The sequence below is a fragment of the Silurus aristotelis genome, assembly GCF_946808225.1.
Source record: "Silurus aristotelis genome assembly, chromosome: 19".
Taxonomy (NCBI): Eukaryota; Metazoa; Chordata; class Actinopteri; order Siluriformes; family Siluridae; genus Silurus; species Silurus aristotelis.
Genome location: NC_139592.1, coordinates 12,802,924 through 12,821,413, shown reverse-complemented (window position 1 = coordinate 12,821,413; position 18,490 = coordinate 12,802,924). Strand labels below are relative to the sequence as shown.

Genomic DNA, 18,490 nt, shown 5'->3' with positions numbered 1-18,490 from the left:
CTTTTTATTTGTATGACCAACCATCCAAAGTAACCAGAAACACCTCTCAAAAGTGCTTACTGTCAAAGTTAACATTTTTATGTGCACAATAATCCTATAGGATCACCACACGAGGATACCGGTGACAAATTTTAGTGTAGCAAAACATTTTCTTTTTATGAAATTCGTAAAGTCATTGGAAAGCATGAGACATGTATTTAAAAGTGGGTTTGTGTGTGTGTGTGTGTGTGTGTGTGTGTGTGTGTGTGTGTGTGTGTGTGTGTGTGTGTGTGTCATAGATCTTATGGGAATAATATGAGATTATGGATGAATGTCACAACTACATCTGCACTTTTGAAATAAATGTGGATCTTCCAGTTAATTAGAGTATCTTTAGATACACTATATGGGCATTGATGTTTGGACACCTGACCTGTTATGATAATTCACTCTTTTGGGAAGATGTTCCACTAGATTTTGCAGTGTGTTTGTGAAGATTCGTACTCATTCAGCCACAAGAGTGTTAGTGAAGTCAGCTACTGATATACAGTAGGGTGATTAAGGTTGAGGAGGCCTGGGGTGCAGTGCAGTGTTCCAGTTCATCCCAAGGTATACAATAGGGCTGAGGTCGGAGCTCTGTAGCATTCAAAATCTTTCACATTAACCCATGTAGATCATATGGTAAATGAGTTGGCTTTGTGTACTGGGGCATTGTCATGTTGGAACAGGTTCGGGTCTCCAAGTTCGAGTGAAAGGAAAATGAATGCCACCACACCCAAACAAATTCTACACAACTTTGGGGATTAACTACATATGGCTGAAAAAATCAGGTGTCCCAGTACTTAAGTATATTTTGATGTGGAATAGTTGCAAGAGTTACATGGAGTATTAATTGCATGATGTAACCTAATCTAGTTTAGATAAGTAAGTAGATGAGTGAAAAAGTGGAAAGCACTGATATGTCTGTGTAACTTGATGTGGAGGAGTGACTTTGTACCAGTTCGAATTGACCATAGCAACGACAAATAAATAATGTATTAACTCGTTTGTTGCTCTGTTAGCGATCAAGTGTGACTGCAATTGAGTTCGCAAGATATCATAATGGCTGAAGGAAGACCAGTGCAAGTATCATTAATGTCTACGGGGAAGATATGGTCTTCCGCACCGAATTCAAGCCAGGCTTATTTAAGTGAGGAGGAGCGTTCCAAATACGGTCACTGCAAATCTGCGCATCAGATAACCAGGAGAGCAAGGAGTCTTTTGTTCAACCCGCCATCACTGGCATTTACTGAGCACCGACATATTCTGTGGTCCAGACATTTAAAAACAAGGTTAACATCAATGAATCAAACCAAGTCCGCTCGCTGTTACTAGCTTCCGGTTCCACATACGCTCTTTAGGAAGACTTCCTTCACACTTTCTATTCATCACATTACAGGCAGACAAACACAGCCCGAGACTGACAAACATCTCCTTTGTAGCTAAACGGGATATTCCAGTTCAATACATTTCACTGTGAGATATGCTCTTTTTTTTTTTTTTCGGGGACTGAAGCTAATGAGTTCAGGAGATTTTTGTTCAGTATTTTGAGCTCTGGAAAGTTACTTTGGTTCAGTTGGAATGTCTGAGAGTAACAGATGACTGTACGCTATATAACTGTGGAGTATGTGACTTGACATTTTAAGCGTTGACTGTTATCTTGAGCACATGTCAGATAGGTGTAGATATTTATGCTCACACATGAAAGAGTTAGCCTTGAAATGAGAACGTCAGTGTGATTTAATGAGGACTATACACTAACTGAATGTGATTCGACTCTCTAAGGCTGATTGCATTGCCTTTGGGGAAGAAAACGAGTTTATATCAGGTGTAATCATGTGACACAGAGTCAGTGGGGGTTCTTTTTCAGCCTGTTTTGCAAATCTTTCAGAGCATGTTACTTAATGGTTATAGTAAATTTGCAGAATGAATACAGTGTAACTAACCGGAAAAGTATGCAGTTGCATTTTATAGAGTAGTGGGGCAAAAACAATATGATTAATTTTTAGGCAAAAATCCTGCACGGAGGATTACGGAAGCAAATCGAGACAAGTGGGGAAAAAAAAAACATAGCGGATTTTGTTGTTACGAAAACGAAAAGTTGAACGTACTTGGGCGACGGCCAATCAGATTGCATTAATGTGGCACGGGTCTCGCCATTATTCACGTCGACTTTCACTGCCGCACGGATAAAACGATGGGACAGACAGCAGTGCTGTAACGGCTAAAACATGATTACAAAAAGAAGTCATTTTTGATTGTAACTATTGCAAAATATTGCCCAAAATCATACTGGAAAGTTAATGGTTTAAATAAATGTATTTCATACCCCTACAAACATAGAGGAGTTCATAAGGACTGGCACAACTGGAATTAGGTTCATATCTAATTTAATTTTTAATATACTTAAAAATAAATAATAAATATGTCAAAGTTTTGGAAAGTTTGTGTAAACCTCTTTTTACTGTAATACAGATCTAGCTTACAGTTCCACATTATTGATGCTGAGGTATCAATCATTTAATTACATGTTTCTATTAAAACATCAATTATTGTTTATTCCTTATCAAAATAAATCTTTTAGCTATTTCACTCCACACACACACACACACACACACACACACACAAGAACAGGCATACATAAATGAACAGGGAATGTGTATTAGATGTGATCCGGCTGACAGAGTTCAGAGTTATTTCACTGCAAATTACCATGAACCAAATACGCAGTATTTATTTGGACAAATGTCTACAGACACCTGACCATATGATTCCTGAGAAGATTTGTGCTCATTCAGCCACAAGGGTGTTAGTAAAGTCAGGTACTGGTGTAGGGTGAGGAGGCCTGGGGTGCAGTCAGCATTCCAGTTCATCCTAAAATTGTTCAATAAGGTTGAGATCAGAGTGCTATAATAGGCCACTCAAAATATTTCACTCCAACCCATGTACATCATAACTTCAGGGAGCTGGCTTTGTGCACAGGAGCATCGTCACTAGAACAGGTTTGGGTCTTCTAGTTTAAAGGAAGGGAAGATGTGCTGCTTCCACATCCTGAAACATCCTATACAATTGTGTGCTCACAACTTTGTGGTAAATGGTTTTGAAAGGACCTGAATGGCTGGATAATCAGGTGTCTCTGGACAAAATACTTTTGTCCATATAGTGTACGATGCTAGACATTTATAAGATGATATAAGAACAGATTTACACTTGAGTGTATTGAAAATGAAGGCTTTAAGTTGTACCTGTCTGTATGTTGTGCATTTGTTGATATGCGTATGGTTATTTTTTCAACAGGACCCAAAGAGAGAACAGTCTCTTTTTTTTTTTTTATTAAGTCTCAGTCTATATCTCGTTTTTTTTAAATACGCAAGAGGACATCATGGAAGTATTGGTATCACAATACTAGTTTTGATAATGCTTGCTATTTGATCGAAGCGTTGGTCATAGAATAATAATTAGATCAACTATACACGATTAATTATACACGGCTGTCTATAAGTGTTCTGTAATCTATATATATAAAGCTCAAATACCACTGACTGACTCATTCACTTATCACGAAATCTCAAAAACCACTGCACGGATTGCAATGAAATTTGGAACATACCTTCCTCTTGGGTCTTAGGTGCTCACTAAGAAAGGGTTTTGAAAAATTCGCCCTGGATCGCGGCTAACTCGCGAAAAACGCGATTTCTCACGCATTGTAAACTCTTTGAAATAACAGTACGGATCCTCATGAAACGTACTACATTGTTTCTTATTAGATGTTAGATGCACAATAAATATTATTTTCAAAGTAGTTTGCCCTGTATCGGTACTACAAAGGGGTAGTACGTTATTTGTTGACGTTACGTTCTGATCTCTGATCATCCAGTCCTGCTCAGTGCTTACTGCTTATTGCCATATTGCTTAGCGTTCTGCCTTCCGTAGCGAAGCACGTGTACTTTCAGCTAGTTAAATATAAGTGTATCGTCAGTATGAACTATTTGAATAAGTCTATAAGAGAACAGTCAAGAGTTTATTAGTACAGTTTTGTCATCAGGCCGACAATTTTCTATGCTATTAATATTTTATTATATCTTTTGGGTGAGGTTACGTAAAGGGTAATTAGTTATAGAAACAAACAAAAAAGGGCAATTTGATCAGAAATCAAACAAACACATTTTCGTTCTTAGTAAACTCAGTATGTCATTTGCTGTGTCCCACTATATAGATTGATTTTTTTTTTTTTCCTCTGTCCTTCATATTTTGGTCTGAAGGAGGCAGTTGAAGTGTGAGTCACTCAAAGATTAGCCATGCTTCACCATAACAAAAGACAGATCCTAAAAAGGAAGCATGAGTCACGTATGTCATTCTGTGGTCATCGCTGTGTTTGGTCCATCTTTCCTTGCCATGTTCTTGTTCATATTATCGTCATAGCGGAACGCTGGCATTCGACATCAGCATGCAAGAGTTTTTCCTCACCTTGGATTTTCTTACCTCATAACGACCGCACTGTCCTGCGCAACATGACCTGGTGTGAATCCGGCCGGATTCTGACTGTTTCTTGAATTTTAACTTGTAGTACTACCTTTTTTTTTTGTTTGTTTGTTTGTTTTTTTGTTTTTTTAAACGTACAACTTATTTTTTTTTAGTTTTCGCTGTGCATGTGTATATTCCACAGTACAGCTTCACTAACTTCCCTTTCTGTCCTGTCTTTTTCTTCTCTTGTCTGTTGCTCGTTTCCCCTTTTTTTTTTTTTGAGCCGAGTTCATCTTCCTCCGCTCTTCTTCAGTTTGTTAAAGGAGAAGTAATGTAGCAGATGCCGGCCATGCCACACTCACCCATGCTTTCAGATATGAAAATATTCAGAGATCACCCTGGCAATCAAACAGCTTATTAATATTTTCACAATGTAAGTACCATCTTCCCATTAGTACTACGGGAACTCGCTGCTTATTTGGGTTATTACATGAGAAAGTTTATGTCGAGCAGAAATATAGATGAGAATTGTTAGAGTTAATCGAATCCTTGGGTTGTATTATATGTTATCAAGATTCTGTTCAGACATATTGAAGCTGGATTTGGAAACAAATAGCCTATTTGCATTTGATCATTTAAATAGCAGGAAGGTTTTTTTTTTTTTTTTTTTTTTTTTTTTTTTTTAAACTTTGTACAATTTAAGCCTGAAGTTCTTTTCTCTTGTGTTGAATAATCTTCAAGAGAAGACTGCTTTGTGGTTATATTAATCATGTGACTGAAAAAAAATAGGTTGGAGAGATAAGCAAGACAAAACAGTGTACAACCTAAAACCTATGAATGGGAAGTGTGCGGTTTAATACAGCAACAAGTCCAAAGAAAAAAAAGCTGACTATCAGTTGTTGTTTTTTTTTATCGCTAAAATAGGTATAATTTCTAGTCACAATTTAATAACCATTTTGTCAAAAAAAATTTATTCAAAACCGAGCAGGAAAGTGACATGGTTTTTATGCTTTTTCATAGTTTTGGTAAAGTTTTTACATTTACATACAACGATTTACATTTTATTAAATTTTTTGCATACTTATACTGTTTAAAGTTATTTAAACAGTATTATATTTTAAACAGTAAATCATTTGAATTGTCTGTCCTTTTACTCCAGTCAAGTGAAGTTTTTTTATTTATATAATACATTTTATATCACATCCGTTACTGAGTAAAAAATAAATTGAAATAGGAAAAAGCAAGAAAATAGAAATCGCACCCCTGAAATTACCTGCAGAAATCCAGCTGAAAGATGGAGCCAGACAAAATCAGACAGCAGCAGCCTGCTGGGAACTAGTTAGTAATTATGCTTACGCTAATGATGTCCTATTAAAATGACCAAAGCGATTGAATGTAAATACGGATATGACTTACACGTGGAAATAAACAACTCTGTGAATGTTAAATCGATAGTTGTTTTGAAGTCGGGTTGTTGTATTTACTGGGGTTTCCTTTTTCCCAAATGATTTAGGGTCGTGGATCGAGAAATAATAAGTGCAAATAGAAAAAATATATTGCAATTCAAAGTGCTCCAGAATTTTGCAGGAGGTCATGGTTTTTTTTTTTTGTTGTTGTTGCTTTGTTTTTTATTTTATATATATAATTTATGCTGACACAGCTTTTCTCCTCTCTCTCACGTTATCAAATTTTGCGGTTAGAGTTTTACATAAATAAAGTGCTGGGTACATGCACAGGGATGAAGATGGCTGAAGACGAATATACACACAAGGATACGTGTTTTTTAAAACGAAATGCACTTCACCTGTTGGTGTTGAGCTGCTTAAAAATCTAATAGTAAATAACCAAAATTGTTTTACAGCATTTGTTTGTTTGTTTGTTTTTTAACAGTGCTGGGGGCTTCAGTGAATTTCATTTAACAGTCAAAGGGATCTGGAAATGTTTTTAGAACCATCATATTCATCAAAACAAAGATATTTTTTGTTTCTCTCTCTCTCTCTCTCTCTCTCTCTCTCTCTCTCTCTCTCTCTCTCTCTCTCTGTCTCTGTCTCTGTCTCTGTGTCTCTGAATCTCCTGCTCATCCTTACAGAAGAGCAAGTATTGTAGTATTGAAATATTTTAACCACAGGTCCAAACTACATGACCACGTTTTTTCATTAAAACCCGAGCCATTGAAAATGAAACTCCTTTACAGCAGTTTGTTTCGGCAACGCTAAAGGTTACTTCCTGTGTGATAACAGACTACGTGGTTCCAAACCAGAATTAGTGTTCTAAAGAACTCTGCAACCTGTGTAAAGACAGTAATCAATAATCAGGATATGGAGAGTAAAACAAATGAAAACAATTCTCCTGATGGTTGTTGAAACGAAACATTTCTGATGAGCCTATAATATAGCTGTACCTGTTCGTGTACTGACTTTCTTATCTTAAACACAGGTTATTCATTATTTACCTTTATGTACACTTCTCTCCAGTAATGGAAAGGCCGTATTCAACGTTAGCGCGTTCTAAAGTTTCAGGCTTGCAGGGAAATTTCTACGTGCTAGACTGCACAGTAAGATTTCGATTTTGTAAATTGCCTGCATGTAGTTCGCTCTTTAGAGGTTGAGTCGATGTTTCCGGTGTCTGAGACGCTGAAACACGGAAGAAAATCAGTGTATGGAAAATATAAAGTGAGTAACTAGAACACATCAAGAGAGAGTTAATAAAAGAAACACAAGAAGACTCATGTTTACAGTCACGGCATTTAGCGGCACGACTTACTTGCAGTCACTTACTTTATACAACTGAGCAGTTGAGGATCAAGGGCCTTGCTGAGGGGCCCAGCATTGGCTGCATGGTGGTGCTGCGATTTGAACTCACGACCTTCTGATCAGCAGTCCAGTGTCTTAACCATTGAGCTACTACTTCATTTCAGCTTCCAACGGAGTAGTTACGGATTAAGGGCCTTGCTCAGGGGCCCAGCATTGGTGCTAGGATTTGAACTCATCCTTCTGAAGCCTTTACCACTGAGCTACCACTTTCCCCACTTTCTGATGATAAACATCGAATTAGAGTCTAGTGTTGTTGTAGGCTGTCAAGTCACAGCAAGCCAGCAACTCTGTTTCCCAGCAAACACTGCAGCCATCAAACATGAACTACATTTCAACATTCCATATTCAACCACTGACTGAGCACAAGTGGCGTCAATTACACACACAAACTAAAAAAGAAAATTGCTTCTCCTCAATAGTTCTCATATTATCAAGCCTTGTTATTCGGACTGCTTCCAAGTTCATGATTCTAGTTTCGGCCGGTTTATCTCGATTGTAATTTGTTCGACCTTCTGTTTTTGACCACATGCTTGATTCCCGTTTTGGATGTGTCCGCTTTTGCATTTAATCAAAAATTTGTTCACCCGCGTTTCCGTGCGTAATCCTGATAAGGTGACGAAGGCCATCGAGGTGCCGCACGTCCTAGTTGTATTTCTTACAGCGATCACTGCAAACGAGTTGTATTTCGGCATTCCGCTTTACATCGTTCAATATTTCCAGCAGCGTATTAAACAGCCCTCGATCGAGCGTATTTGGCATCACAACGCGTGAGGTGCCGTACCTGTAGTACGCTAAGGTGTATCGTCTGGTATCGATTAATACCAGGCTGTGTGTTCAATTCTTTTTTTTATGCTTTCCAAACATCACAGACTGGATAATAAAGTAAGCTGTACATCACGTGATTGCTCTTAGAATACGCAAAGAGTAATAAACATTTCAAATGCACTCCTTGTTCTGAAAACTTTACTTCCTCTTTATCTCAAATCAGGAGAGGCTCCAGGGGTTTAAAAATAGCATGCAGTTTTTCATGTACTAGGCGGCACTAATATCTCTCTCTCGCTCTCTCTCTATCTATCTCTCAGATGCTTTAAACAACATTTCCCAGCTCGGTGACTCTAGGTTAACGCGTTCAGGAAGTTGACCTATAAAAAAGTGGAGAATTCAGAATGTTCTATAGATCTGCGTGATGTTCACACCCCAGCAGGATCATAGCCAGTGCACAATAAACGCCTCCTGCTTCAGAAAATCCCACTCTGACTTTACAACTGTACTGGATAGTCCACAAAAAACGATTGCTTCGTTTGTTCGGCAGACGGAAATTGTCCACAAATGTTACTATGGTCCCGAGATAATGTTTAGTGCGTTACGTGCCTTTAAACAAATGTTGTGGGCAAATCCCGCAATCAGGTTTTAAAACTGCTCGACGTTGTTCATCGATTCCTGTTATCCGATTTCATTCGTCTCACGGACAAACCAGTCGCGTACGTTGAGCCTGATCGGAGCGAGGGTGTATATTTATCACAGCATGCTATTTCGAGCAAACCTGTCATTTATTATAGCTCATTTGATGTGCAGGATATTTTTTTATTGCGTGTATTGTGACAGCTGCGATCTGGTACCAGTTTTACTTTCAACGTCTCTTTCCGCGCTGCTTTTCTCGGCCTTTATGCATAAAACCCAAATCCACATGTAACTGTCGACCCGATTGCATGTCTTACAACTCAACTGTACTGAATAATGCATATACGCTTCAGCTCAATGCATTCGAAATAAGCACTGTCCTTTCCTTTCTCTCTTTTCTTCTTCTTTTTTTTTTTCCTTCCTCTGTGTGTGCGTATGTGTTTGTTCATGTACATCCTTGCATTTCCTTGTGTGTGTGTTTGTGAAGGAGAGGTCCGCAGCCTGCGGGGGGATGACATGCATGTGTCCAGGCTTTTAACAACGTTGAGGATTGTAAGACTAGTTGGTCGCCGTCCGCCGAGCCATGATGGACGTTCTGGTAACTCGCCGCTCTCGCTCTCTCTCTCTCTCACTCTCTCTCACTCTCTCTCGCTCGTCCGCTGCTGCTTGGGGTTGTGTTTTTTTTTTTTTTTTTCCCCACTTAGGGGTCGTTTCCTCTTTCTTTGTTAGTTAGTGGTATTTTTTAATGTTTACACTTTAATGTTATGCTGATGATGCACCTACATATGCACGCATGCATTCCCACAACGCAGTTAAATCCGTTTTGACATTCACACCCTTCATTATGCCGTGTCTGCAGTGTTTTTATAATGATGTGTACATATGTATAAGGGTACATGCTTATATTCTCAATAGTGCACCATTCAGGCCTAATAGATACGACTGGTCAAAGATGTTCAAGGCATATTGTACAGTAAATGGCGAAAGGTTTTTGGACTCCTGACCGTCTCCCTCATCTATGATCATCTCAGTCCTCAGTTCTGTTTTAATAATCGCAACTGTTCTCGCAAGGCTGGATTTTGATGCCCGGCTGCGTGGATTTGTACTCATTCAGCTACAAGGGCATCAGTCAGGCACTGATGTCGTGCAAAGCTGCCTGGGGTGCAGTCAGCATTCCAAATCATCCCAAATGGGTTCGGTAGGATTGAGTTCAGGGCTCTGTGTAGGCCACTTGATTTCTCCTGTGCCAGCCTGGACAAAATTGTGTCTTCATAGACCTCTGAAGCCAGACCTTATACTTTCAAGCGACTTTCTTTACAATTGTGCGCCTCCAAATCTGGTGCAGCAGATTATAGACGTCGTGGTCGTGTGTCGTGCGAATACTTTTGGCCCCACAGTCCCCATTGCATGCGCACTACACGTCGATTCTGAGTACAAGTTACTCCTATCATATTTTAAGTAGCTATGTATTTGGTAGTTAGTGATTTAGTACTTTCCAGATAGTCATAACAACACCTTTTGTGTGTCTGCCTGTTTTGAACTGCATCCTTATGAAGCACAGTCATACATCTCTAGTACACGGCAGCATCATGAACATGGCAGTCGCATAGGGTGAGCTGAAATGTCATGCACTTTCAGACCCTTTTGCACCATCTGATTTTGATACACTGTGTCTGCTACAACAGTCAACTTGGATTGTTGTGGCGGGAGAGAAGTGTAAGTCTGTAGTGTGGGAGTGTGGGATAAAACTCGTGTCTTTAAGAAGTTAGTCACATGATTTATGTCCAGTCAGGCATGGCATCTGGATAAAGTTAGAGTAAAGCAAGCTCTCGATCTAAAAACAGACAACCAAGCCGACATTCTTCCTCTTGCGTGTGTGTACGTGAGTGTAGTAACCAAGTAAAGCCAGCAGACCTCTCTTAAACTGCCCTGGCTGCATATCTCACATTTATCTTGCGTATCTCTATAGGATGTCACGTCTAGTAACGTCGACGGAAATGAAAGGAACAGAGTTTCTTATTGCCCTGGTCAGAACTCTTTCAATGAGTATTGGCATAGATCGGTCTTGACTGGACACCATTTACCAAAAGACGTTCGCAGGATTGGTCGAGGTTTGCTGACTGTGCAGGACATAGTATATGATTTGCATCATTTTGATCATTCAATGTCTAAATGAAAACAAGGGTCCCTTATTCCTTGTGGATGTGGGTGGGGTCAACCTGTAGATGTGATGCCATCAGCAACAGTTTAGTGGTCGTATTTCCTTGTTATTGTTAGCAGTATGGGAGACATCAGTACATTTTTCATGGGCTCTCTGTTTTCCCGTCCTCCCGCCATTCATTCATCCATCTTTGAATGCTTGTAGGATTGAATTAGAGTACGCAGTATGCAGAAGATGAACATTTTGGAATTAATGCGAATGAAAACAAGGTTACAGCAAGGTCAAATATCTGCAGTAGGGTTCCTTTAACAGCTTGCTTCACTTTCGGGGTGGGTAGTTCTGCAGATACAAATTAGTAACAAGAAGGACTACGCTTGGTTGAGGAAGCATCCCCATTGATGGTGCTGACAATGAGTCTGACTTGTTTATATGAAGCAGCTGTCAGACTATAAATGAATAATACTCACCCGTTGGAAAAGAGTTTTCTAATAGCGAAAAGCTGTGATTTGTTGCAGCCAGTAGAAGGTAAGTGGGTAGGGAAAAGTGGAATTGATGGAGATTGTGATTATTAGTTATTTTAAGTATCTCTCCCTCTAACACATTTGCCTGGCTGTTTCTTTGCTGTAACTTGGGGCACATATGGGGGGGAAAGGAAATAAGCTTTCTCATGCATGCTCTGTTGTACACTAGGACATTTTTTGGTAAAGGGATAGTCTATGGATCCACTACAACAGTTTACTAAAGTTAAATGACTTGATCTTGAAATGATTTCTTCATCTACAGTGGTTTAAAAAAGGGTCTCCCCAGAATTTTTTTTATTATTATTATTAATTTTTTTTTGCATGTTTGTCACACTTTAATGTTTCATAACATTACACATCATAACACAAGTGAACACATCATGCAGTTTTTAAATGAAGATTATAATTATTAAGGGAAAACAAAATCCAAAACTACATGGCCCTGTGTGAAAAAGTATTTGCCCCCTAAAACTAATAACTGGTTGGGCCACCCTTAGCAGCAACAACTGCAATCAAGCGTTTGCAATAACTTGCAGTGAGTCTGTTACAGCGCTGTGGAGGAATTTTGGTCCACTCATCTATGCAGAATTGTTGTAATTCAGCCACATTGCAGGGTTTTCGAGCATGAACCGCTATTTTAAGGTCATGCCACAGCATTTGAATAGGATTGAGGTCAGGACTTTGACTAGGCCACTCCAAAGTCTTTATTTTGGTTTTCTTCAGCAATTCAGAGGTGGACTTGCTAGAGTGTTTTGGATCATTGGATCTCATTTGTTTCTGAATTTCCTTGGATTTTGGCATGATGTTTAGCTTTTGAGGATCTTTTGGTCTACTTCACTTTGTTAGGCAGGTAGTATTTAAAAGATTTCTTGATTGTGATGGTGTGGCAGTAATCAGGCCTGGGTGTGGCGAGAGAAATTAAACTCAGGTGTGATAAACCACAGTTTTAACAGGGGGCAAACACTTTCACACAGGGCCATGTAGTTTTGGATTTAGTTTTCCCTCAATAATAAAAAAGTTCATTTAAAAACTGCATGTTGTGTTCACTTGTGTTCTCTTTTACTAATATTAAAATTAGTTTGATGATCTGAAACATTACACAAGTGTGACAAACATGCAAAAAAAAAAAAAAGAAATCAGGAAGGGGGCAAACACTTTTTCACACCACTGTAAGAGGACATGCAGGAGATTTTTTATTTTTTTTATTTTTTTTTTTTAACCAAAGTGTTAAACAGTGCTTAGAGAGTGTGTGTGTGAGGGATGTTAGATGAAATACATAATGTAATGATTTAGGTTATTGTTCTCTCTCTCTCTCTCTCTCTCTCTCTCTCTCTCTCTCTCTCTCTCTCTCTCTCTCTCTCTCTCTCTCTCTCTCTCTTTCTCTTTCTCACTCTTTCTCACTCTTTCTCACTCTTTCACATGTTGCCCCCAAGAGAGACATGACTAGTCAGTCTGGTTTCTATGTTGGTTCTCAGCACTCCTAAATGACTGGCCAAGTTTGATTTCTAAAGTCATTTTTCTATTTTCAGACTGTAATAGTCTGTAATATAATTTTGCCCGGTGTTGATTGTAAGACTTGATCCTGTACTTCTGCTTGTATAAAGTGCATTTAGATTAATGCCTTTTTTTCCCCCAGATGTTAAAAAAAAAAAAAAAAAAAAAAAAAGCTTCAAAGCATGCTATCTCTCATAAAGTAGGATGTGGTTAAGGTGAGCACTAGATGAGTTTGAGCATTCTTCTTTCACGTTTTCCCTCCTGCATGCATGCAGAACAGGAAATAATTTCCTTGGGGGGGGGTGAGGCTGAGGAGCTCGAGGCCGACCCGAGATTTGCTTTTCGTTTTGACATTTCCAAATGCAGCGTGTTGCATTTCGATGCGAAGTTTGCATTGCGTCATTTGGCCACCCTATTTCTTTCACACTCTCAGAAAATCCAGATTGCCTCAGGACCTTTTGTGACTTCAACAAAATCAAGTTGCGAGTGTGTGAACGTGAATTGGACGGAGCATTTTTTAAAAATGAGATACTGCATGTCAAAAGACGCTGGGTGTGATCATAAGGGTTGGAACACTAGGTTCTTGAACTTCCTCTCTGTATGTTAACGTTGCGGAATATCGGTCCTTTGTGTTGTTTGCCGATTGTTGGCCATGTCTTTCAGATTGACAAGCGTAGTTTTGCAATATGGAGAATAAATTACAAAATCAAGAAACTTTTAACGGTCGATCCGATGCTCTAATTTTCCTACAGGCTTTCACTGTTACCCCCTGGGTATTTTTTATACAGTACATTAAAAAGCGTGTTATTGCATGTTCATTTACATTTCATGTATGTATATTTACCTCCCATTATTGAATAATATATATATTAAACCAAGTCAGTAATGTTGACATGTGTAATGTACACAGATCAGCCATAATATTCAAACCACTAACAGGTCGCATAAATATCAATGATAACCTCGGTACTGTGGTGGGAAATTAATAGGCTGCACTTGCACAGACGGGTCTCACAATTGAGGTTCTTGAACCAGGAAAAATGGGCAAATACTATTATATGGATGTAAGGATGTAGACACCTGGGACAGAGCATCTCTTGTGGGGTGTTGAGTACCTACTGATTGTTGACCAAATTAAAACAACCGGTGACAGGGTCATGATGAACATGAGAACTGAAAGCTAGTCCATCTGGTCTGATCCCACAAAAAAAGCTGTAGCTCAAACTGCTGAAAAAAATTCATGATGGCTATGATAGCAAGGAGTCAGAATATACAGTACAGCGCATCACATGCCGCATAGCTGTAGACCGGTCAGGGTGCCCTACTGATTCCTGTTTACCAGACGTTTCTGCAATAGGAAAATCATAACTAGACCATGGAGCAATGAAAGAAAGTAGACTGGTGTGATGAATCACATTTTCTTTGTCCCCATGTGGACATCTGGGTGTGTGTGTGTGTGTGTGTGTGTGTGTGCATAGCTTTCCAATAGAAGAAATGACATCAGTATGGCCTATGGGGAAGAATGCAAAACAATAGAGGTTCTGGGCAATATGTTCTACTGGGAAAGCTTGAATCTTGGCATTCTTGTGGAGGCTATTTTGAATCATACCTATCAAAACGGTGCTACTGCACTTCATGGCAACGGGATTCCCTAATGGAAGTTGCCTCTTTCAGCAGGATAATAAGCCCTGCCACACTGCTAAAAATAGTTCGGGAAATGTTTGAGGAACAGGACAGAGTTCAAGGTGTTGACTTGGCCTCCAAATTCCCCAGAACTCTGGGATGAGACGATCGAGGCCATTCCATGGAGTTACTACCTCGCTACTTACAGGACTTAAAGGATTTACACTAACAACTCGGTCAAAGAAACCACAGCTATAGATATATAGATAGATAAATGTGTAATATATATATGGAGGAATGGAATGGAGACAGTCATATACACCAGAACAAGAAATATTGGCATCAGTTTCTTACCGCTGACACATGATATTCACAGCACCCCATCCAGACTAAATAAGCGGGATGTTTTTCTAATCCTCCCACTTTCAGCTCTCGGTCACCGTGTGGCCTGAGACCCTGAAGCCTCCAGGATTTAGCCTTGCTTGCCAAATCGAATTTCAGTTAATTTCACATCTTAATACTATATAGATAACACAAATGAGATCGTGTTTTTGTGCGTTTGTTTTTGTGTGTGTGGGCATGTGTCTCACATGTTTCAAACCAAAATGCCATGTCAAGGATAAAATATCTTATGGGTTTAACCTTGTAGGTGGAAGATACTATGACTGTACTGTTTCTGTGGTTCTTTTTATATACATATTATACTCTTCATTTCCATCAGCTTCAGTCCGACTACATCGAAAAGCAAATATAATGTACAGGCAATTGACGAGTAGTTAGATTTTTTAGCTAACCCAGCAACAAGGAAAAGTTCCACTTCGCTGCCCAGTTCTGTGTTTCAGGTGACACTCAGTTTTTAAGGTTTTTAAATAACTATATAATAAAGTAAAGACAGTGCGCGTGGTAAGGGATTTTCATCTTATCCTCTTCACACAAACATTCTATTGTTCAGCATCACGTTCGCACTCTCAACTAAACGTCGCGGGGCAACATTTCGACCGTGAGCTGGTGTTCGTTGTCCTCGCCACGAACATGTTGTCCTCGAGTCTCACTCACCTCATGTTTAACCACAAAGCCCGCGTGGAGTACACAGGACAGTTATTCGGTGGCTCGGCAGCGTTTCATCAGCGTTTCCACACGCATGTGTGTTCCTGATGCAGAAAAGATTATCATCATTAATTGTTCTATCATCAGCCAGATAATATGAGGCATGTATCTCGACAGCTTCCCTAATATCTTAAAATCTTTCAGCTCCAAAGAAACTCCGCTTTCCTATTCTGTTTTGCGCTCGCATGTTAATGGTACGACCCAGCGGAGGATGATTCTTCCCTTCTCTAACCTAAACACTAATACTTGACCAATTCATGCTAATTTGGGATTTTGGATGGTACTAGGTTAAAAAGGCACACACTTTAAATGGTCACATTGCGGTGAAGTTTCACCACATATCACTTGTGCTTGTCCTGCTCACCCAGAATACTGATTTGTCCACCCAAATGTTTAGTATATTGCTATAATGTAGTATAGTATATTTATTGCTCTTTGTTATCACCAAGACTAATTTCAAGTTTTTATTCGTAATCAGCTGCTACTTACAGTATTAACATTGACAATGAGTTATTTTGAAGGGTTTCTGCTTTTATGTTGCAGCTCACTGTGTAAGGAGACAAATATCCAAGGCTAAGAGAGGACATGAAGGAAAATTATTGATGAAACTGCTAGAATAACATCAGTATAGCTGTGGGATAGCATTAGAGGACTTTTTTTGGGGGGAGGGGCCAGGAAGGTTTTCAGATATGCCATAATTGTATAACTTTTGCACATACTAAAGTGTCAGTACTCTGTCTCACAAGCAGAGGTGAATAATAGAAGAGCTGCAGAGTAGAAAAAAACAGTGTCGAAACCAATAAAAAAAAAAAAGGGACGAGAATGCAAGTGACGACATTGTGTCATAAGGGGACAGAGACTTTTCCAAGGTTATCCACTGAGAGCTTCATGCGGACCAGATTTCATAAAAGCGTATTAGCGTATTTGTTTACCCTGCTCACACCCGAACCCATATAAGGTGGAGTGGACATGCTTGTTGTAAAAAAAAAAAAAGAAAAAAATAACAGCACATACTTCACATCCCATCCCAGAACTTGCTGTTTTCATTCGTATTCTCATGCCCACATGGTCCGAAACCTTTTACCCCATGTGATCTCTGACTTCTGGCCTGTACTGTAAGAAGAGGGACTCTACGGTTGGCTAAGACAGGAAGTCAGCACATCACGTTGGGACGATGTAGTAAGGGACTAAGAGATGCACTTCTCCCTTTGAATTCACTAAACAATAATTAAATCATCCATATCATGATTCTGTCTGTTCGAAATGTAAAGGCTGTCCAAAAAAAGCCTTTTTTTTTTTTTTTTTTTTTTTTTTCCCTGAACCAAAAAAGGTTACTGCGGACGTGCCTTCATGTGGCCCGCGTGCTTATCGTTCGCTCTGGTCTGCAGAGTGGCAGAAAGAGGAAGAGACAGCGCTGACTCACTAGGTTTCACACACGCCCTTCTGTCGCTTACAACATCGGGCCAGTTACAACACTTCCCTTCTCTGCCTGTTTCTTGCTTGCTTCGCTGTAGACTGAGGACAAATCTCTGTAACCCGGGATTTAACCGTGTCTATATCACGCAGGTTTCCTGTTCATCAGCCTGTAGACATTCATTGCATCATGTGTGTTTCTTTATCGCCTCTCGGTACGAGCGATTGTTCATATTGGGCGTCGGACCGTTAGATACAAATCGAGAAAAACTTCAGGAATCATATACTTCATTACCAATGTCGAACACCGCTTATAGGGAGAGAGAGATGTTATGTAATTGCATTGTCTTTTTAACAGAGGTATAGGTTTCATTTCAGCTTTAGATCGGAAACCGCATACTTCTGTGTTGCGTTTCTGGGTCGCGACACAGAAAGTGGGTATATGAGTAAGTATGACACGCCCAGACACAATAACACACCTACAGCATCTCACATTTTCACATTTCAGCAACCATTTTAGCTTCTCAAGGGACAATACCTAAGAAATGAAACTTGGATACATTTTAGAGGAGTCAATGTGCAGCTTGTATAGCAGTACAGATTTGCTTTCCTCTAAAAATAACTCAACATACAAACGTCAAAGTGAGTACACCCTAAGTGAACATGGCAAAACTGTGCCAGTATTTTGTGTGAGCACCATTGTTGTGTAGCACTGCCTTAATCCTCTTGGGTCTGGAATTAACCAGAGCTACACAGATTGTTCCTGGGATCCTCTTCCACCTTCTGCTTGAGGATGCCCCACAGGTGCTCAAAAAGGGTTTAGGTCTGGAGTCATACTTGTCCACTCCATCACCTTCAGCACTCCACCACCTTGGCATCGTCTTGGCGGTGTGTTTGGGGTCGTTATTTTGTCGGAAAACTGCTGTTCGGCCCAATTTCTGAAGGGAGGGCATCATGTTTTGCTTCAGAAATTTCACAGTACATGTGGGAATCCATGTTTCCCTCAATGAAACACAGTAAACTGTTTGCTGGCTTTCTTGTGAGCCAGCTGCAGAAGAGGCTTCCTTCTGCTACGACGGCCATGCAAACCGATTTGTTGCAGTATTCGGCGTATGGTCTAAATTAGCCGCTTCGTTGTTTAAGCCGCGGGGTTCCAAGCGTGGGAAAAAAGTAGCGGCTTATAGTCCTGAAAATACGGTATGTTGTATCTTGCACCAGGTTGCCTGCTAAGACCACATGAGTCGCCCGCGGGCTTTTTCTAAAAATAACTCACCATAGCGGCACTTACCAGTGAGCTGCATACATTTTTTTTGTCGCTATTCTTTTTTTAAATCACACTTGCATTGGTGTAAATGTGAAAATTACAATATTAAAATATAGATGACTAGATATAGAGGAATATCATTCATTATTAATAATAACAACATATAATTAAAGGTAAATTGAGCAAATTTATTTCAGAAGTGTGTATCAAA

The 18,490-nt window shown here is 39.6% G+C and overlaps 1 protein-coding gene across 11 annotated transcripts in view; it reads left to right on the top strand.

The window, feature by feature from the left end:
- The window catches only part of rgs19 (regulator of G protein signaling 19), a 49,471-nt gene that overhangs the window by 5,349 nt on the left and 25,632 nt on the right, over positions 1-18,490 (top strand). For 2 of the 11 annotated variants that reach the window (XM_083570260.1, XM_083570263.1), the window contains exon 2: positions 9,184-9,294. The exons of 3 other annotated variants lie outside the window; for them this stretch is intronic. In XM_083570260.1, coding sequence (XP_083426386.1) covers positions 9,280-9,294 — 15 coding nt within the window. In that variant the 5' untranslated portion in view covers positions 9,184-9,279. Of the gene's footprint in view, positions 1-4,453; positions 4,916-9,183; positions 9,295-11,294; positions 11,359-18,490 lie in introns of those variants that run through there. 6 more of the 11 variants (XM_083570256.1, XM_083570252.1, XM_083570261.1 and 3 more) reach the window with 5 other exon arrangements.